The following is a 22,490-nucleotide window of genomic DNA, read 5'->3' as shown; positions in this document are numbered from 1 at the left end:
AGAGTCAAAATTACCCCTTTTTTCACTTATTTTGCATTAGGTAAAAATATAAGATAATATGTATCATAACGAAATAGAAGTGAATAATGCCTTGTAGGATCAGAATGTGTTTTAAACTGATATAAAGAGTTGGGATTTTAAGGTTTCTGTAATATTCCTTTTCATTATAGGCTATTATAAGGTATTAAATATAGTTCTCTGTGCTATACAGTAGGACTTTGCTGTTTATCCATTTTATATATAGTAGTTAGTATCTGTGTGGGAGCAGAATTAACTCCTTGATCCATTGGCTGCAGAATGGATGTTAAGAGGCAAAAAACAATATTAATCTCATTGTATGTCTCCATCAGAGCTCTTGGGGTACCAAGTGCATTGTCAGTGAGCAGTAATATTTTGGAAGGACGCTTTCTTTCTGAGCAGTAGTTCTCAACAGTGGGCTTAAAATATTCAGTAAATCATGTTGGAAACAGATATGCCGTCAGCCAGGCTTTGTTGTTCCATTTATAGAACACAGGCAGGGTAAATTAAGTAAATTCTTAAGGGCCTTTGGATTTTTCAGAATGGTAAATGAGCATTGGCTTCAACTTAGTCACCACCTGCATTAACTCCTAACTGGAGAGTCAGCCTGTCCTTTCAAGGTTTGAAGGAAGGCTTCTCCTCTCTAGCTCTGAAAGTCCTAAGTGACATCTTCTTTCAATGAAAGGCTGTTTCATCTACATTGGAAATCTGTTGTTTAGAACATCATTAATTATCTTAGCCAGATCTTCTGGATAACTTGCTGCAGCTTCTACATCAGAATTGCAATTTTATCTCACACTTTTACATTATGGGGATGTCTTCTTTCCTTAGACCTCATGAACCAACCTCTGCTAGCTTCAGCTTTTTCTTCCCCAGCTTCCTCACCTCTCTTGGCCTTCACAGAATTGAAGAGAGTTTGGGCTTTGCTCTGGGTTAGGCTTTGATTTAGGGAATGTGTCTGCTTTGATCTTCCATCTAGACTGTTAAATTTTTCTCCATATCAGCAAGAAGGCTATTTTGCTCTCTTATCACTCCTCTTCCCTGGAGAAGCACTTTTAATTTCCTTTGAGAACGTTTCCCTTGCACTCACAGCTTGGCTAACTGTTTGGTGCAAGAGGCCTAGATTTCAGCATATCTTATCTTTCGACATGCCTTCCGCACTGAGCTTGACCATTTCTAGCTTTTGATTTAAAGTAGAGATGTGTGACCCCTTCACTTGAACACTGATGCCATTGTAAGATTATTAATCGGCCTAATTTCAATATCGTTGTTTCTCAGGGAATGGGGGAGACCTGAGGAAAAGGAGAGAGATGGGGGAACAGCCAGTCAGTGGAGTAGTCAGAACATACGCAACATTTATTTATTAAGTTTGCTGTCTAATATGGGCACTGTTCACTCTACCCCCAAACAATTACAATAGTAACATCAAAGATAAATGATCACAAATGACCTTAACACATATAATAATAATGAAAAAGTTTGAAATATTATGAGAATTTTAAAAATGTGAGACAGGGACTCAAAGAGAGAAAATGCTGTTGGAAAAATTGTACTGATAGACTTGCTTGATGCAGGGTTGCCATAAGCCTTCAATTTGTAAAAAACGCAATATCTGCAAAGAGAAATAAAGCAATGTGCAATAAAACAAATTCCCTAAACTGTCCTTCAGTTTTGTGTCAGTGAGTATTGTATTCATGACGAAAAAGGTTCTTTGGTTGAATATGTTGGAGAAATGCTGCATTCAAGAAGCATCTCTTGGAAAATCACAATTCTCATAATTCTGAGAGCCCTGAGAAGTCCTCTATGCTTAACTTGGCATTTCCCAAATATATTTAATTCATCAAATCCTCCCCCAGGTTTTCCACATTACTGTCCTACAGAATGCACCAAGAAGAGGATATAATAGACAATGTTTCCCAAATTACTGAACTATGGAAGCCTTTTGTCGTGTATATGTATTGTTACATAGTTTTATATAGTATATAGTTTAAGAAACATTGCAGCTCTGTTCAGTGGAAATATTTTGGGAGCCACACATGTAACTGGAAAATTTTTTTTTATTGAAGTATACTCAGTTATAATGTGTCAATTTCTGGTGTACAGCATAATGTTTCAGTCATACATATACATAAATATATATATATTCATTTTCATATTCATTTTCATTATAGGTTAGTACAAGATATTGAATATAGTTCCCTGTGGTATACAAAAGAAATTTTTTAAATCTATTTTTACATATAGTAGTTAATATTTGCAAATCTCTAACTCCCAATTTATCCTTTCCCATATCTTTTCCCCCTGGTAACCATAAGATTGTTTACTCTGACTGCAAGTCTGTTTCTGTTTTATAGTTGAGTTCATTAGTGTCATCTTTTTTCTTTTTTTAGATTCCACATATGAGTGATATCATATGGTATTTTTCTTTCTCTTTCTGGACTTCACTTAGAATGACTATCTTCATGTCTGTCCATGTTGCTTCAAATGGCATTATTTTATTCTTTTTATGGCTGAATAGTATTCCATGGTATAAATATATCACAGCTTCTTTATCCAGTCATTTGTCGTTGTACATTTAGGTTGTTTCCACGTCTTGGCTATTGTATATAGTGCTGCTGTGGACATTGGGGTGCATGTATCTTTTCAAATTAGAATTCCCTTCAGGTATACACCCAGAAGTGGGGTTGCTGAATCATATGGTAAGTCTATTTTTTGTTTTTTGAGGAATCTGCAAACTGTTTTCCATAATGGCTGCACCAAACTGCATTCTTACCAACAGTGTAGCAGGGTTCCCTTTTCTACACACCTTTTCCAGCATTTATCACTTGTGGGCTTTTAAATAATGGCCACTCTGACTGGTGTGAAGTAATACTTCACTGTAGTTTTGATTTGCATTTCTCTGATAATTAGTGATATTAAGCATTTTTTCATATGCCTGTTGTCCATCTGTATGTTTTCATTGGAGAATTACTTGTTTAGGTCTTTTGCCCATTTTTGGATTGGGTTGCTTGTTGTTTTGTTAAAAGTTGTATGAACTATTGATATATTCTGGAAATTAAATTTGTCAATCACATCATTTGCAAATATTTTCTCCCATCCCATAGGTTGTCTTTTTGTTTTGCTTATGGTTTCCTTTGCTATGCAAAAGCTTATAAGTTTAATTAGGTCCCATTTGTTTATTTTTGCTTTTATTTCTATTGCCTGGGTAGACTACCCTAGGAGAACATTGGTAAGATTTACATCAGAGAATCTGTAACTTGAAAATTTTTAATAACTACATTTAGAAAAGTAAAGTGAAATTAATTCAATAATAGTTTATTTGATTTAACTTATCTATAATATCATTTCATCATTGAATACTCAGTTGTATAATTTATGTAGAAGTTATTGAGATAGTTCATTTTTTTTATCTTTCGTGAGTCTTCAAAAGCTGGTGTGTATTTCACACATAAATATCATCTCAGTTTGATTAGTTACATTTCAAATGCTCAGTAGCCACCTGTGACTAAGTAGCTACTGTATTGGACAGCCCAGGGCTGCAGAGAGCCCATATTTGGCTCTTATGTTATAAGCTCTCGATAGGTTTGCTTTGATTGATTGCATTTTGGACTTAGACCCTCCCTTTCTTTTGAGGGATGTTGTAGAGAGCATCCATCTATAAAGTAGGCCTTATGTTTACTGGAAAGATGATCATCCTCACATTAAACAGTGTTCTCTTTATGAAAATCCCAGGGAGAAGTCTGAAACAGTCTTAGAATCTAAAACAGTTACTTGCCTTGTTGGTTTGTTCTGATCTTCTGGACATTATATATTGTGTAACTCATTTCTTTTCCTATTTCTCATTGGTGACCAGAAATATAGAATCAAATTTGTGGCCCACATGTAGTATGAATATAGGATACATTTCCCAAAATGTGTTTCATTCCTTAGTAGCTTGCAAAATGCTGGTGGTGTTCAGAACACATTTTGTGAAATGCTACAGCCACCTGTCAGATCCAGAAGATAATTCTGATAGTGGTGTTAAAAAATAAAAATGGAGTAATGGAGTGAGGAACTAGACACAGCCCAACAAGAGTGGAGCAGGTGTCAATGGGCAGGAATGATGGGCAAGGTCTGGTTGCCTAGTACCACAGATTTGCCCGCCTTCCATCTGGGCACCCAGAACTTCTGGCCGAGAGATTTTAAATACCCAGGGCGTGGTCCACCTGCTCCATGTTGCTGGGAACAGTGGTGAATGTCCCTGGATAGACTGTGGTGGCCCAAGTTGGCTGAACGGGAGGGGAACCCCAGCGGCCAGTGCCAAGTTGCTTTAGGAGCCCTCAGAGTGAGCCACAGGCGGCCTGCACCTGAGAGGGTCCTCATCTCCCTAGTGATTTTCCGGGGCCGAACAGGGCCCTCCCTCCAGCCAAGATTCCAACCTTGGATTCTGGCCTCGACAGCTCAAGCCAATTCAGGGATTTTTGGATGTCCCTACAGCGGTTTTGAAAAAAAAAAAAATTGACAGTCTTTAGCATTGGCTCACCCAGCCAGTGGATGTGGATGAGGGGCACAGATCGCTGCCAAAGCTGTGAAGTGGAGGAGGCCTGGAGCACTGATACCGCCACCGTGCTGTCATCTGACCTTCAATTGCCTCCTTCCGGAGCAGGAGTGGGGATTTCCTCGCTGGGCTCACCCAACCCGGTCGCATCTTGTCCAGTAACCCGCTCCCTTCACCACCCTCAGAGGAGATTTCGGCTCCTTCATCCTTCGTCTCAGCTCTGCGCTCCTGCACCCCGACAGACCTCGCCGGGAAGTAGGGGCAGCGGAACCCGGCGCCGCCTGCGCGACAGCGGGGGTGGAGGAGATGGGGATCCGGGAGGAGCGCCGCGGTGCCAGCCAGTGCGCTCGCAGGGGAGGCGGCTTGGGGTGGCTCTGGCTAGGATCTAGTGTCTCTGGGGGAGGGGGAAGGGGGACAGTCGCTGTCGCAGCCCCGCCCACATGGCGGATCATTCTACCCAGGGGTGCAGGTGCGGTGGCACGTGGACGGTTGATTTAAGGACCGCCCCGCCTGGCCCGCCCCCGACGCGCGGGTGGGTCACCACCTGTCAGCACAGTCCAGCCACCCTGTCCCGCCTTCGAGGTCAGTGCCTCACTAGGAGGACGAGCAGACAGCCCAGGGCAGCATAAAGGTGTGCAGGATGGGGTGTGCTGAAGCCAGAGGAGGGAGTCCTGAAACACTGGGTAGTCTGCCCTGACCTGCTCCACTCTGCTTTCCCCTCAGTTCTGAGTATGATCCGAAGACTGGAGCCTCGGCCGGGAATGAGAAGTGGCCTCCAGGTGTGGTTGGGCTAAAGGGCAGCAGGGAGTGTGGGTTAAGATCAGGGACGCTGGAGCCACACTGCCAGCTTTGAAATGCATTTCCCAGCCCTATGACCTTCCGCAGGTCTCTCAGCCTCTCTGTGCCAGCTTCCTGTAAAGTGGGAATAATCACCATGACTACCTCACGGAGTCCTTATGAAAATCCAGTGAGTTGATGTTCACAGAGTGCTGTGTAAATGTCGGTTAATAATTAAAGCAGCAGGAAAGGACTTGGAGTGAGGACTGGGGGAATACCAAAAGGGACTTCCTTCCTGGCAGAGCCAGGGCAATGAGGTAAGGAGCCACGAGGAGGGTGTGTGCAGATGACACAGCGATCCAGACACGTGTGCAAATGACTGAAGTGCAAGCCACAGGGATCACGGGGATGGGGGTACCCTGGGCCAGAGATGCTTTAATGGTTGTGAAATATGTGAAATCCACAAGAAATTAAGTTCAAGTTTTCTCTTTGTAGTTAACTTACAAAATGGCTGGGTCAGCACTTCAGGAAAACCTGGGATCTTCTTTTCTGCTGACTTATGAGAACATTCAGTATACAACGGAATGTCTGATCAACAGTGCTGAGTCCTTTCACATAATTTATCATCCAAATCCAGGCACATCTGAGAGTGAAAAGGGCATTAGGAACATGTAATTTTTGAAATATTTATTTTTTGATTGGTGTTTTGTTGTGCAAATGGACTTATCAAATAGTTCTATTAAAACTGTTTTCAAAAATATATTTTTCTGAAAAATAAATATGTGTGTCTGCACAGTAAATCAAAATTTAAAATTCTGAAAGATTATTCTTGCTACATATTCACAGACTTCAGTTTCTTAGCCATATCTCTAGTAAGATGTCGCTGACATTTTTCTAAAGAACACAGTTTTTTCAGCATGGTTTTATTATTTTTAATTTTAATTTTTTCCATAATATTGCCTGAACTGTTTTCCAAAATTGCTTTTCGTGGTTAATCATTTCAGAGATGCCAATACCTTCTGTGTTAGTTCGCTAGGGCTGTCATAGCAAAACGCCACACACTGGGTGGCTTAAACAGCAGAAGTTCATTTCCTCACAGTTCTGGAGGCTAGGAGTCTGAGATCAAGGTGTCTGCTGGGTTGGTTTCTCCTGAGGCCTCTCTCTTTGGCTTGTAGATGCCCCTGTGGCTTCACAAGATCTTCCCTCTGTGTGTGTGTGTGTGTATCTGTATCTTAATCTCCTCTTCTTAAAGAAGCACCAACCATATTGGATTATAATTCACCCCACTGGCCTCCTTTTACCTCAGTTACCTCTGTAAAGGCCCTGACTCCAAATACAGTCACATTCTGAGGTGCTGGTTAGCACCTAAACATATGAACTTGGGGGGGGGGGGGGAAACAATTCACCTCATAAACACCTTCTATTGGTTTTTATTTGGGAAAAACTCTCTACAGATATTCAGAGGAAATTCTGCTAAATGGGGGATATTCTCAATTCTATTTTTTTGTTAAAATGTTTAAATATTTTAACTGAAATATTACAGATACTACCATTTTGCTTCAATCCAGAGAAGGTTTCTTCAACAAATACCTTTATGACTCCTTTGAATGTTTCTCCAAATTTAGATGCTACAACATTATAGGCCTTTTCAGCGTCTTTCTACACTAATATAGCAATAAATGTATCCTATTGAAAATTGTAGCTAAAATAATAGTAGCTCTATAAACACACTTTCCCATAAATTAATATTTCAGAATGCAATTTTAAAATTCAAAATTGTGTCGTTATATAGCATTTGAGCACTTCTCAATTAATTTGTTTAATGCCTCCTTCAGAGTCTTCCTATTTGCATAAATTTTTTAATAATATTAACTTATTAAAATATCAAAAGTTACAGTGTTTTAGAGCTTCTTTTTCAATACTTTGATGAAATATATATAAATGACTTGGAATAAAATGCAACCAAAACTTAGAAGACGTGTATAATTTTTTTATAAGTTCAATACCTTTGTGAAACACTTCGGATTAATTAGGGAGTAATTTTTCAATGGTCCAAACATTTCTAAAATCCAATAGACAATAGGCAACTAAGAGAGAAAGCTTGTGCTACCACACTGATGTCTATTTCTTGTGCTCAGTACCAGCGTTACCTAAAAAAAGATACTGGTCAGTTCCTCTATATAAAATATTTGAAAATTTTACAATTTTATTTTGAATTATAGAATGTCAGTTTTTTTGGACACATTAATAAGTGATTTGTGGTCTAAGCCAATTCCCAGGACATCTCTGCTCTGTAGGTTTTTTAATTTACAAAGAATATTGTTTTTGCATAGTGTTGTATTCCATCGATATTTCAATTTATCACCACAAATATTATGACCACAAAAAATAATTAATTTTCAAGGCAGAACTTTTTTTTACTGAATTTACAGTAGCATTTACAATAACATTAGATGTTTCATCTTTGACAAAATGAGCCACAAGAAAGCTTTACTTTGATTTCATGCTGGGGTGAAAAAAATTCAGCCATTTTTAGAATTAACTTATCTGATTTTTTATTTGAAGCATCTGATGACATCGATATAAATTTGGTATTACTTAAAATCTGTGAATGTATTCTGCAAATAGAGCCTCACTTTTATATGTGTGCACACACACTTACACACAGAATAGAAAAAAAGAAATGAATTTGGCACACCTGTCATTATATCTACCTAAATGAAAATGTATGCTTCACCAAGTGATATAAAAAACACCTTTGGCAACTACTTTTGTTAAATCATCATATTTAGGTAAAATCCTCTTCATATAATTAGTACTTTAGAAATAGACGCTGATGCTTGCTCAGCAGATTTGTCTTCTGGTTTCCATGCAATACCAAACAGCCCCATGGTGAACAGGGAATGTTGACTAATATATTATGCAAGTTATAGATTCATCTCAATCTTGGAAAATTCAGTACTTAATTTTTCATTACACAGTCCCTTCACCTTTTTTTTTTTTTAGCTCAGTGCTGTCAAAAGCATTTACTTGCAAAGTAAAAAAGTGTCGTCCAACAATAACATAAATGAATGGTTGTAGATTTAGGCCCCACAATCAATGACAAACTCCGTAGCAAGAGCATTCAGACTACTCTCTACAGGTTCAGTGGTCGGATTGCTTGGTTTCTCTGCCCATGTTCATATTCCACATACTCCTAACCTGTATTTTCCCACATTCCCCACTGATCCCACCACCGGTGGCCTGATGACTTTGTGCATCTCGCAGGCCATGGTTCAGGCCACAGCAAGGGTGGCCAGTCTACCAAGGAGCAGCAGTATCCGTACCTCCCCCACCAGCCCTGCAGACCAGAGGAGATAGCTGTCCACTTCCATCCCAGCACACATCAGTGTATCAGTGAGCACCTGCAAGTGTCATTGCAAGAGGCTGTAATTTAAGCTTTGTCAGAGAAGAGCCAGGAAAAGAGAGATGGGTCATCACTAGTGAACGTTTAGATTTAACCATGTATCAAAGTAAGAATACTGTGTACAGACCATGATTGTGGAAGTAGTATAAAGTGGAGATGTATCAAATGCATTCCAGAGAACGTTGATTCAACTAGTAAAAAATAAAAACAAAACATTAATAAAATTTTAAAACCAGTAAAACTGCTAAATGAATGGGAGGCTGGAACAACAGTTAACCACCAGGACTATCCCAGACAAACAGCCTTGCTCCTATTCCAGCTGATGAGATGGGAGGAGGGAAATTAACTTCCAGGGGTTCTGCTTTTTATTTATGCCTGTTTTATCAAGACAGCATAATCCACAGGCCCATCCCTGCCTGAACCCCCACATGAGCTGGTTGGCGTGGAAGCAGTTCTTCGCCTGGTGAGCAGCACTCTTCCTCCGCAACGTCAGCTTGGTAAGTGGTTAGAGAAAGAGCAGGGACAGTGCTGTCCTGGAGATGGCAGGACCAAGACCTCCCACCCCTGATGCAGTGTGCCTTTTCTTTCCATTTTCTTGGTGCCTTCCCTAAGGGAATTGAAAGGTACATTTGGCTGTGGTGTGATAATAAAGATGACAATGTCCTAATTTTTTTAAGTGAGCCACTTGTGAAATCAGTGCTGATGGTCTTGTTCCCAGCCTTGTAAGCGTGGAAGTGGAGTGTGTAGACCATCCTGCAGGTGGCCGTCATGCTCTGTCCTCAAACCACAAGTACTGCTTGCTTGGGTTGTTTAGCCCTGGAGCTGGGAGGTGAGTAAACCTGGTGAAGGAAGCATTCTTGAAGAGGTGATGCAGTGAATTAAATGTCTGAATCCAGCCACTTTTCTAGGTCCTTCTGCAAGACACTTTGGAGACATATCTGTAAGAATAAGAATTTGAGGTCTCTTGCCCCCTAAAGCCTCCTATTTCCTCTCCCCTCCTGCCTCAGGAGGGGCCCAGGGTACCAGAGATGCTCAGAGAGTTCCCAGCCACTGCCCCTCCTCTCTCCCAGCCCCAACCGCTGGAGACCTCTGGGGAACGGAAAGGTGGAGCTTCTCTTTTCCATGCAGGGGAGTATCACGCAGGTTTATAAATCAATAAATCAAAATAGACAACTTGACATTCTGAGGCAGAACTTCCATTCAATCATCTTTCTGTCCTACAGTCCCCAGTGGACCCAACAAGTGGATGGATGGCTTAAGCCCAGTTACAGGAAGAGCAGCTGGGGTCAAAGACCAGGCCCATCTGACAAGCCTCCTGCGGGGTGTGCCCATCCACGCAGCTGCAGGAAGTACGCTTGCTGGTGGAGCTGGCATAGAGACAGTCGGACTTTCCGGCACAGAATCCACTGGGAGCTTCAGTGACAATGGGGGCCATGCTGGTACCCAGGGAAGAGGTGGGCACTCTGCAACCTGAAGAGAACAAGAAAAGGTCCCCTTAGGTTCTGGAGCGGACTCCTTTCTCAGGAGAAGCGTTGTGTCTGTAGTATCACTGGGGGTTCCTCTCAGCCAAGGGATCATCTTATCTGAACCACTGGTTAAAAGCTCTGGGCCTGAGTCAGAGCTATCCCAGTTCACAGCCCAGCTCTACCATGAGCGAAGTGACCATGAACAAGTCATTAACATCTCTGAGCCTCCAGGTCCTTGTAGCAATCGATGTCGCGTAGTGGCTAGACGTTTGTGAGGTTTTGCCAAGTCTGGAGTGAGAAAGCATCACTCTGCAGGGTTGCTTTTGTTTAACTGAAGGTTGCCCGGTTGACAGAGGGTGGAAGAAATTCACAGAGGGTGAGAAGGGGTAGATATTTCTAATTAGGCTTTGATTCAGACGGGAGAAGCAGCGAGGCCCGGGGAGTCATACAAATCAGAGAGAAGACTGCTGCAAAACTGCCTGTGGATAGAGGCTCTGAGCATCACGACTCTTTAGGACCTGCCTCCCCGCACTCTGCTCCACTCCCAGCCTAACCATCCAGACAGAATGTAATGGAAGTCCACCATGAGGCCGCGTCACGGGTGTCCAGACCATGTCTCGGGGTCACTCAGCCCCAGAAGGCACTGAGAGGAGCAAAGGCGTGGCCCACTCTCCTCCACGGCGGGCCTGGTTTTACCTTTGGCATTGACACCAGCCTCCCGGTCTGACTGAAATCCCAGTTGGGACGGGTGGCACTGCTGGTCACCCTGCCGGCACACGGCCTAGGGAAGCATGGTGACACCTCCTGCCTAGAGATCGACCAGGTGAGTGTTCAAGGTCTTCTGAAAGATGCTGATCAGATCCTTGGGAACTCTGAGTCCAGATGCATTTAAGGGCAATCTGGGTTCACTGAGAACACAGGAGTGGGGCCTACAGACTTCAATTCAAGTATGGAGGGCTGATGATGGCACACCCGGGGCTGTTATCCACAGTCTCCCTGGACCCTTCCCAGGCCTTTGACTCAGTTGGCCTCCGTCTGAACCCTAGTCATTGACTGCCAAGAACTTGAGGCACAGACTAACTGGAATTGGACCTGTCTTGAAAGTAATGTAGCTAACAGCTATTCAGCCCTTGCCATGTGCCAGGTGATTAAATCATTTAATCCTCAAAATAAACTTTGAGGCAGATGCTGTTACTGTCATGTGTTTTACAGGCCAGGGAAACTGAAATTTAAGGGACTTAGATAAACTACCCCAGAAGCAGAGCTGAGATCCAAGCAGAGACAGCCTGCCTCTGGGACCTGGGTTCTTCTGCTCTACTGACCCTCATCCCACCCCCACTCCCATCAACACTCACATAGGATCCTTCTTTGGCAGAACCTTGAAGCATTTCCTTAAGGGGTTTGCCTGGGGTTGGGGTGAAGGAAAGGCTGACGAGCGTTCTTCTCCAATCCCAGCTAAACAGGAGGCCCTAGTCTCCTTAATCTTTCCCTGGATGCTGGCAAAGCCAATGGTTCTCTCCTCACAGCAGGTTTGAGAGAGGAATCCATAGAGTTAAGGGCTTGGAGCCCAAGACACAGAACTCGGATGAACTCCTGGGCTCTGTGCAAGTCCAAGTTAATGTGTTGGGCAGCTGTCTGTGATAATCAAAGTACCAACAAACACAAATAATGTTTTTGATGTGTCACACACTAACCTAAATGCTTTGCAAGTATTGACTTGCCCCTCATGTCTCTGGCAGTAGGCACTCTTATTAAGCCCATTTTTACAGAGAAAACTGGAGCACAGAGAAGGTAAATAACTTGGTCAAAGTCACACAGCCAGTAAGTTAGTGACAAAGCCAGGCTGTGAACCCAGGCATTCTGACTCCACAGTGGGCTCTTAATTACTCCACTCCTCTGCTTCTCAAGAATGCAAAAGCTAGAGGAAGCAAAGGACACCGACCCAGAGGGGGAAAACCAGACAGGTGCCCCACACCAGGTCTACCTTATAGTAGGAAGAGCTGAGCTCTGGGGCAGGATTTAGGGGGCCTTGGGAACTAAGCTCCCCTTGACTCCAGCAGTGCTTGCTACCGCCGTTGCCTCCCATGGACAGCTGATGTTTTCTCAGTGGTAAGGGAGTATTCAGAGCAGCTTTGAAATAAATCCCCATCATCCCACTCTCACTGTCCTCCGGATCACGTAGCCATCTCGAAGCCCCTCCTCTGCAGAAATGCTGGTGCTGCCACCACTTAGATATATGATCTTACGTTCCCCAAGCCGCAGTCAGCTCATCTGCAAATTGGGCTTATATGCCTCCTTCAGAAGCCATGAGGATTAACTATGCAAACAGAAGTGTTATTCAAACCTAGCCTTTGAGGTTATTGTGAAATCATATTTGTTAAGAGTATATAAATCATCTTGGGGAGTGATGTTTACTGTACGGAAATTATACCACAATAAAAAGCTGTTTTTTAAAAAGAGTATAAATCAGATTTTAATGCTTGGCTCTTTTACATATTTAGAAATATGATATGCAGGCCTCCATTTGTACCCTAGCCCCGGGCCCCACAGATGGTGGGACAGGACTGCCTTATACCACAGGGTCAAAGATTGCACAAATGAGGCCACACTGGCTAGAACAAAATGCTTTTTTTATCATGCCCCAGGACAACAAGTCAGCAGCGGGAGGAGAACAAAGCCAGGCCTAGCCCGAGGCCTGAGAGAAAGCCAAGGGGCGGCTTTGGAGGAGAGACATCCGGAGAGCCTCTTCTAACCGCTGGGAATCTCACACAAGCACCCCTGCAGAGGCAGCAGCCTGCAAGGTCACCTTGTCTGCTCAGCTGTAACTTAAGCCTGGAAATAAAAGACTATTTCAAAGCCCAAGTCAGTAACCTGAGGCCTGAATCAAGTTAGGAAACCACAGATGTCCACAGCTGGAAGGCTGCTGCCCATTCATCTAGGAGATTTCAAATTGTTCTGGGCCCTTCTCCAGGACGGCGTGGCCCATCCTCTCCAGTTATCTGTCTGCAGTGATCCCCAGTCTCCTGCTCCTCCACCACAAAGGATGTCAGCATGGCTGGTTGGTCAGCGACGGCTCTCACCTGCACTGAGGATATACATACGGTTCACCTCGGGAACCTGGGACCCAGGGGTGGAGCAGCGGCCAAACCACCTGCCGTTACGGCAACAGGTAGGCTTGGTCATCAGGAATGACCATGAGACCTCCTGAATGTCTAGACTAAGAGTAAGATCTACTGTGGATGGGGAGAGGGAGGGAACATTAACAATGATTGAGACTGGTTTTCTCATCAGTGGGTTGGGGGCATAGAGTCAGATTTGCTCTGATTTAGAAAACTAAAGCATGCCGATGGTTCTGTAATGAAGAATTTTAGTGGAGTCGATGTTTACTCTACATGAGAAGAAAGTCTTCGGCTCGGATTGTACTCAGTAAATGGTCGCCAAACTATCACTTGTACTGGTTTAGAAGTCTGTGGGGAGCCCATCAAAAAGATGCGACCAGCCTAAGCGACAAGAAAACAAGGCAGACGGTCCAAAGGAACGTAAGAGCGGGTCAGTCAAATATGAAGACGCTCTCCCCCAGGCAGTCTCCTGTGTCCTGTTCTGCCCGGCTCTCTGCCCACTCCCAGCCTGTCCTGGACTCTGTTACATTCACAGGGGGCCAAGGCTTCTCTTGGCACCTTGAATGAGGGTGTAAGGGCCCTGGTTGCAGAATTTGTCAGTGAAGTCATCTATGTCAATAGACCGCATCATGGCCCCTCCCCAGTTTAAATCCTTTAGGAATTGAACCTGACAGAGGAACAGAAGGGCATATAGAGGTTAGAAGAGGACCTTAGAGGGCCATGACCGAAGTTCAGTTCAGATGAAGATTTGAGCTTAGAAGTAGACTTATGGCTTATGGCGTTAGGGACTCCCTGAAGGGAACGGTTGCTCAGGAAGTCTTATAAGATGAAGAGAGGTCCAGCCACTATTAACCACCTCTCGTGGAGGAACTATACTGCAGGACCAGTGTTCTTGGAGGCTCTGAAACACTGGAGGCTCTAGGATGAGGAGTAAAAACTAGGAAGCCACTAGCAAGGTTTCAATTATAATTAGGTTGTCGGTTACACTGATGCCTTTGTCACGCTCTAAGCCTGGAAAGCAAACAAACATCTTAGCAAGGTCTAAAGACTGGTAGGCTGAGAAATCTGGAGGCTCCTAGAAAAGCAGTCCATGAGGAGGACTGAAAGGTTTGCCCTGAGATGATCAATGAGGCAGGTAATTATATGGGCACCAGTGTCTCCTTTGTTCCCTCTCCCTCCTCCTCACTCATACATTCTCTCCATTCCTCACTTCTTCCCTTAGTCTTAATTCCTTCTTGCATCCTTTCCACCTTTCCTGCCTGTACCATAGGTGATACTAGACTTGGGCCAACAAAGGTCAATGGATCCCATCGTAGAATGGAGGCCCCAAGGCTTCTCTCCCTCCACACAGGGTATTGAGGCATTTGACGACACACCCCATTCCCCACCCAAATGAGTGCTCTTCTGCCCCAGAGCCTCTTGCCTACTCATCTTGGTCTCCCCACTCTCCACATCATCATAGCCCACCCACTGGTTCCCCTTGACTGCATAGGGGACCTGCTAATCCTGGGGCCTCATGATCTTGGCTCCTTGCAGGAACTGGCAGATCTGGCAGGCAGAAGAAGAGCAAGAGAGTCAGTAATGAGCTCTTCTTAAAATGTATTGAGATCGAAAGGGCAAGTAAGCCCACGAGGGTCTTGCAGATAATATCAGAATCTTTACTCCAAGAATCAGTGAGAGAAAAGATATATGGATGACATGCAGATACAACATACAGAATGGATGGTCCAAGATGAGCCCTTGGGAATTGTTGGTACTAAGGCCTCATCAGGAGGAGCCACAAAGAGCTAGAGGTCAGACAGTACTTGAGTTTCACATCAGAATTCTGCACTGACCAGTAAATCTCTCAATTTCTTCATTTGCAAAATGGAAATAACTATAATAATGTCTCCTATATACTTACCTTACAATACTGTTGTTAGGACCAAATGAACTAACACATATTAAGGGGGAAAAACAGCCCTGAGAGGGGTGAAGTGCTTTACAAGTATGTGGCATTATAATGACCATCATCATCACTTCCTGCCTGTAGACCATCTCCACTTCAATCCCACTACTCTCCCTCTGCCCTTTCCCATTCCCAATGTGCCTGTCTTGGGATCCCCGTTTCTATCATCAGCTATTTTCTCTTTCTGTTAGCATAAGTAAGAGCTACTAAAAAAAAAGATAAATCTTCAGTGGGAAAAAAATGCTTTTTAAGGTCTTACAGAAAATTCATTCTGGATTGCTTACTCTTTTTAGATTAGTTCCACTCATTCTTGCCTCAATGAGGGTTGAAAATTGAAAGTTGAATATTGAAGCAAGTATCAATTTGTTAAAGTTAGAATGATCTAGGGTGATAAACTGAACAATCAAATTAAATTTTCTATGAGATAGGGGAGTGTGTATCCAGTGGTCCATACTAAAATCCTACCAGCAGATTCTGAGCAGTGATGTTTCTTATCTCTTATGTTAAAAGTGTTGTTGCTATCAACATAGAGCAACCTAGGTCAGCTTCTCTCCCTCCCTTCAAAGTCAGGCACCCTGAGATTCAGTGAGGACTCTCACATGGTGACCCGTGCTCCTTTCCCTTTGCCAACTGAACTGATGGTGTCTCAAACATTCCCCTGTGTGATATGAGAGGAAAAATTGAACACTACACTCACTGAGCACCTCAGTGGATGCCAAGTCCCTCAGCACAGGTTCATGGCATGACCACGCCAGTGATAGGAGGCCAGACTAGGCTTCCAAGGGGAAACCAAGGTGTAGAATATCATTCTTTCCTTATCTAATCAAACTCCTACCCATCCTTCAAGGTCCAGTGTGTATCTCTCCTCTTCTATGGAGCCTTCCTCAGTCACCCATCTCTGAACTCATGGCCTTCTACATTGGCCACTCATTGTCCACTTACTCACATCTTGTTTCTCAATACTGAGATAATTTGATCAACTATTATAGTTATGCTCTTTTAAACTCTTCTTTAATTACTTATATTTGTATTCTACATTTTTTCATCTTGGCAGCAAGCTTTTTGAGACAAGGATGAATAATTACTTATTTCTAGATCCCACAGTACATAATCTTTGAGATATGGGAGTGTCCCAAGAGTTTCTGTTGGTTGAATTATCGCTTGATTCTTAGTGTTTCCTACGCTTAAAAAAATTTTTTTTCCAGACTGAAGGGCAGAAGGAAATGATGGTCTAAAATTAGCTGAACGCCTTTGATCATTATCTCTGAGATGCTAAGTCTATCTGACTTCTGGGCAGAATATGACACATTTGATCACTCCTTTCTCCTTGAAATACCCACTTCTCTGGCACAGAGCTGTATGGGCTCCTCCTACCCCCTTGTTGATCTTGTCAGTTTCTTAATGGGCTCCTCTTCCTCTGCCTGTCCCTTAGGTGCAGAAGGTCCTCGGGTTTTGTCTCTCTTCACATGTGCTTTGGCTTCAAATACCATCTTCATGCTGATGATTTTAGGATCTACATCTCTAGCACAGACTGGATTCCTGTGATCCAAACCCATTCACCTAACAGCTCACTTTTTATCTACATGTCTCACAGGCATATGGATTTCCCACTTACTCCTCAAACTCAGAACATCCAAAACTGATCTCATGATTGGGACCAATGGCCATTTCTGCTCCTTCTCCTGTCTTCCCCAGCTCAGTAAAAATGCCGTTGCCATCCACTTACTTGCCCAAGTCAAAAAACTGGGGTAGTCTCCCTTTTTCAATCTTCCATCCCCATTTCTCACTAGTTCCATCTCCTCTTCAGATTTCAGCTAATGTCACTTCCTCCAGGAAGCATCTCCTGACCCCCTCTCCCAAGTCAGAGTGAGGATCTCCTTCACCAATTTCTTGATCTGATAGCTATTATCAATCATCTCCCTCCCTGCAGAAACTCCTGCAGTCAAGAGAAGCCTTTCTTTGGTGGATTTTACAAAATCCTGCTGAATGGCTTCTGCTAACTCCTTTGAAAAAACAAAACAAAAGAAAAAACACAAGAGGTCAGTTCCCCTCCCAGAGTACAGCGATAAGGTTCTTGCCAGATATGAAGTTTCTAGAACCACATTAGATGGAAAGATCCTGCCTTGTGCTCAGGAAATTCATTAGGCAGGACCACCAGTCTCATGGTACCCAGGAAAAAACTATCTGGGTTTCCTCCTAACAGATTTTCTGATCTATCTGATAGGACATCTATGAGGCTATTTTAGTAATCAGAAGATTCTGGAGCCCCATACTCATTTTTCATGGGCAATTGCTTTGTTCTGGTGTTGTTTATTTATTGTGGATGGAGGCTCTGTTCTTTGATGGCCTTGCCCTAAACTAGAACCAAGGGTTTTTCCTCCATCAGTGGGGCTTCCAACCAGAACCAATCTCTTCCTTTTTCTTTCCTGGTGTGGCCACGTGTTCTGCTTGTTAAGGTACTGAGGGTACCGTGGAGTTTGTCTTACCTGAATCGGCACAGTGAAATGAGTGTCATCTTTCAGATCTGGGTAGATCCAGCTTATATGAAGCCCATTAAAGTCATGGTTCCTCAGAAACAGGATGACAGAGTTGATAAATTCCGAGCGTGATGCAGAATAATTGACCATGGGATACTTGGCTTTTCCTTTTGGTGCAAAGAATCCAGAGGCCTTGTAATTTCCACATTTTCTTTAAGGATCATGCACCACTTTTGTGATTAGGAAGAAAACACAATGAATGTCACTTTAAGTGTTTGGATGTGCCCTGGAACATTAGAGAAGAACCAGGGCTTTGTCCTGTTTTTCTGTTGTATTTTATTTTATTTTTACATATGAAAAGCTGCACGTAATTAATGTACACACCTTGATGAGTTAGGAGATGAGTGCACTCATGAAGCCATCACCACAATCAATGCCAGAAACCTACCCATCACCCCCAAAAGCTTCTTCCATCCCTATTGTTTTTATCATCACTATTTTGTGATAAGAACATTTAACTTAAGACCTGTTCTTGTAACAGATTTTTAAGTCTACAATACAATATCATTAATTATCTGTACTGTACAGGAGGTCTCCAGGACTTACTCATCTGTGTAATGAAAACTTTGTACACTTGACAAATGCCTCCTTGGTTCCTCCTCCTCCTAGCCCAGGGCAACTACCATTCCAGTCTCCATTTCTATGAGTTTGAGTATTTTAGATTCATTTTAAAAGTGGTACCATGTAGGATTTGTTCTTCTGTGTCTGACTTATTTAACTTAGCATAATGTCCTTCATGTTCCTCCATGATGTCACAAATGACGGGGTTTCCCTTTTTTAAGGCTGAATAATGTTCCAGTGTACATATAAACCACATTTTCTTTATCTGTTCATCTGTTGATGAATGTTGTTTCTTTGTCTCAGCTATTGTGAATAATATCACAATGAATATGGAAATGCAGGATCTTTGAGATCCTGATTTCAGTTCCTTTGGATAGATACCCAGAAGAGGAATTCCTGCACTATATGCTAGTTCTATCTTTAATTTTTTGAGGCACCTCCATACTGTTTTCCATAGTGGCTGCACCAATTTGTGTTCTCACCAACCATGTACAAGTGTTTCTTTTTCTCCACATACTCCCAAACATTTGTTGTCTTTTGATTTTTGTAATAAACGTCATCTTAAGCATGAGGTGAGGGCATCTCTCTTGGTGCTGTGTAGGCCTGGGGGACAGGGGACACAGGTAAATTAAGACAGTCCTCCTACCCTCTTCAGTGCATCCTTTTTCATTTCTGTGTTCCACCCAGGTTCTGTAAACTCTCACCTGGTTTCTGGAGCTCTTATGCAGGTTTTTCATCCATGAATGATTGTTAAATTAGTGTTTTTATAGGGTGGTGAAGGCTGGAAACTTCTATTCCATTTTGCTGATTCAGTTATTTTTTAACAAACTTGATCTGTCAAGAGTTCATTCCTACCCACTCTGATTCTCAGTGGCTCCAGAAGCCTACAGAACCTGGATCGGTCTGAAAACCACTCAGCTCATCCCACAGAGAGGGGGCCAAAAAAACAGTATGGAAAGCTCGAGTTTTCTTCTGGTTTCTTCAGTGAGGTTCACAAATATAGCTGAGAAAAATATTAATACTGGGCATAATATTAATATTATGCATGCAAATGTGTTCATTCTCCTTGCAAATTAAAAGTAAAATGAGACTTTGGAAAGTCTTTATGTTCATTCATTCACCTGTTTGTTTAGGAGAAAACAGTATGGAGATCTGAGGATTTGTATAGAAAATCAGTGTGTTTGGTTTTGGGGTGCATACAGAGCTTTGTACTTTGTGAAACTAGGATAAATCAGTGGTTCCCAAATAGCTGTCATTGGACCAGGGTGAAACTAGCTGCAGTCAGAGGTAGGTAGCCTGGAAAAAGCTAAAGTTTGAGTTTCTTCTAAGCTAATCAGGATAGAGTTAGAACTTGATAAAGTAAGGGCTTACTATAAGAATTAGAATTAGATTTCAATAGTTTTAGTAGAAAAAAGATTTCCTAGGACTTTTCAGCTACTTATAATTAGTCAAATAAACTAGATTAAGTGATGAGATCTTACAGAAATTTTCTAGTACTTAATGAAAGATTTTCCGTCACAGGGCAACCAAGGTGTGAAAAATAACTAACCATGTGATCGATCATTGGATATTGATGCTTCCATGTTTCCCAGGCTAAAATCTACACCCAGCATAATGTCTGAATGTGCAGCTTTTAGCCATTCATTTTTTGAGGGTCCCTGAGTTGTAGTCAGTCAGAAACAAAAGTGACTCCAAGGATTATCCTTTCCAGCAGCTTTTACGCTGAGCTCCGTAGAGTCTGCAGTTCCCTGGATTCCCATGAAAGGCAGCCTGGTGAGAACAGATGGTTCCAGGCAGCCGTAGCAGCGTCAGCCAGTTCATGTTTATGTGTGTACACATGGCGCTTCTCTAAATTTGCATTTGAAGGAAGTGTTCTGAAATATTCAAAACAGCAACAAAAATTTTGAAACCTACCTTTCAATTTTAATTTCCTCCTTTTAGAGAAGAGAAACTCTTGGCCCACTAATGTTTAACTAAACTTTACAATAGGTATGTCTGCATAGGAAAAACGTAGTATATATAGGGTTCAGGTTCAGTCCTCTCCGCTGGCATGTTCCGGGCATTCACTCGTGGTCCCGGAACTTATTATACCCTGTGGATAAGGTGAGAGACTATTGTATATGCTAAATAGAGCATCAACTTTTATATTGTATAAAAGAAAATCAATTTAAAACAGATTAATGGGCTGTTTATGTCAGCTACTTTATAAATATTATTATGATATGGTTTCTCATAACTTGTGTCCTTTGTGATAGAGACAAACGCATCAACAAATTGTTCCTTTTTACCGAAAACTGAAAATTTGAATAAAAATTATAATTGTACCAAACTTACAGTGCAGCAAAACTCTAAAGAATATGAAAGTATATAAGAAAGTGTATAAAGCAGAAAATGTAAGTACCTACTCATTCTCTAAAGAAATCACTGTCATAGTTTGGTATATATCACTCTTAACCCTCCTCCCCACTCTATGCACGCACGCACGTACATTAACAATTAAAGCATCCTTGTGTGTCACCAATCAAGATACATCAATTTACATGCCCTTTCAACAGCTACAATTCTCCACTGACAGGTATTTTAGTTGCTTCTGACTTTCACAATTACAGTCAATACTGCAGTGAGATGAGTTTGCACACAGAAATGTGCGTTTACTACTTCTATACCACTCTTCGAAACATTCTTGTTTATACTCCCTCCAACAGTCTGTGATGTGGGTCTATTACCCCCATTCTCACAAATAATAGTTATTTTCAGGCCTTTATATCTTCTATATTAAACAAAGATGCCTTATATCAATTTATATTAGAATTAAAAGTTGAGCAATTATTTTATTTATTTATTGGCCAAGGCTATTTCTCCTCTGAGTTGCCTGCCCATTCATGTTGGATTGTTTATCCATCTTTTTGGTATTGCTTTTTAGTTTGTTGGTTTTTTTTTTGTATTATATAAATTCATCTTTTCTCTCATATTTAATTTTCCCCATTTTGTTCACTTCATCTTTTGTTTATATTCTCTTTGTGCCATTAAGAAAATAGTTTTTTTGAAGTCTGATCTGTTGATCTTCATTTATAGCTTCTGCATCTAACTGGGGAAAGAGGAGGTAGGTGAGAGCTATGTCCACGCAGGATAAAGGAACAGAAAATGAAATACGCACAGCGCAGCAGTGCAAACAGAGGGAGGGCTGTAGCTAGAAGGTGACTGCAGTGCCCTGGTAGGAACCAAGCTGGCTTCCTCCAGAAAGAATGCTTTCAGTGGGATTAGAAAGCGGGTCTGGGCTTGGCTCGGGTGCAGAAGAAGAGCCGGAAGCATGCACTGCTGCAGACCTCAGGGAAGTCCTGAGGTGGGAGCAGGAGTGAGTGGGAGCCTTTATGGGCATCACAGGAACTGAGAATCACCCAAGGTGAGAGTGTGAGGTTGTCCATCTTGGTTACAATGCCAGGTTTAAACGCCAACTCTGGGTCATCTTGATTTACAGGGACGTAGGAAGGCAAGATCTAGCTCTGTTTCAAACCCCAGGGAAGACCTGAATCCCTAAAGCTGGAAAAAAACTACACTTCTTAACCCAAGGTTTGGTCAGAAATGTTTTTTTGGGATTTGAGGAAAAGATTCAACACCCAGTTCTGCCAGAGGAGGAAATAAAAATGAAGGATGACTTTTTATTAGTCAGTGAGGAACATGAGGCACTGTCACTGGTCCAGGGAGAATTCCACCAGCCAGCCTGGACTGGGAGAGAGCCGCGGCAGCAGGAGGCCAGAAGCAGCGCCCTCTTGTGGTGGTTGGTAGGTGGCTCAGTACCTGGGCTTGCGTCCTGAGAAGGTGCTGTGTCCCCCAGCCTCTCAGTCTCTTCTTGGGATAGAGATGTCTTAGAAAAGCAGAGAGGATGAATAGGGAGAAAGGAATGAGTCCATCACCTGGCTCACTGTGGAAACAGGTATGGACCAAAAAGGGGGAGGGAACAGAGGCACAAACACCAGGGGAAAATGCAAAGCAAGTGTGAAGAAATGTTCTGTTCTAAATACGGCAAAATGAGTTTTTCTTGTTTGCCTCAACTTGCAGACATTCCTGAGGCTTGGCGCCTCCCCACCTTGCTTTCTGGGACCTGGTTCAGGCCTAAACCT

General features: G+C 42.6%; 1 protein-coding gene and 1 long non-coding RNA gene across 5 annotated transcripts in view; one reads left to right on the top strand and one right to left on the bottom strand.

The window, feature by feature from the left end:
* Positions 1-22,490, top strand: part of LOC123614901 (uncharacterized) — an 87,413-nt gene that overhangs the window by 49,526 nt on the left and 15,397 nt on the right. For 2 of the 4 annotated variants that reach the window (XR_012509172.1, XR_006722391.2), the window contains 2 exons: positions 5,279-11,027; positions 12,850-13,373. This is a non-coding gene — a long non-coding RNA (uncharacterized LOC123614901). The remainder of the gene's footprint in view (positions 1-5,278; positions 11,028-12,849; positions 13,374-22,490) is intronic. The other 2 variants (XR_012509173.1, XR_012509171.1) reach the window with 2 other exon arrangements.
* On the bottom strand, positions 13,853-18,222 carry LOC141578675 (chitinase-3-like protein 2). The gene is given in 6 exon segments (XM_074370645.1): positions 13,853-13,992; positions 14,757-14,871; positions 16,759-16,810; positions 17,096-17,274; positions 17,758-17,959; positions 18,197-18,222. Coding segments are annotated over 6 exon segments (714 nt in total).

This window comes from Camelus bactrianus, chromosome 9, assembly GCF_048773025.1.
Source record: "Camelus bactrianus isolate YW-2024 breed Bactrian camel chromosome 9, ASM4877302v1, whole genome shotgun sequence".
NCBI lineage: Eukaryota > Metazoa > Chordata > Mammalia > Artiodactyla > Camelidae > Camelus > Camelus bactrianus.
The sequence above is the reverse complement of the archived record's forward strand: the minus strand, read 5'-3'. Positions and strand labels throughout refer to the sequence as shown.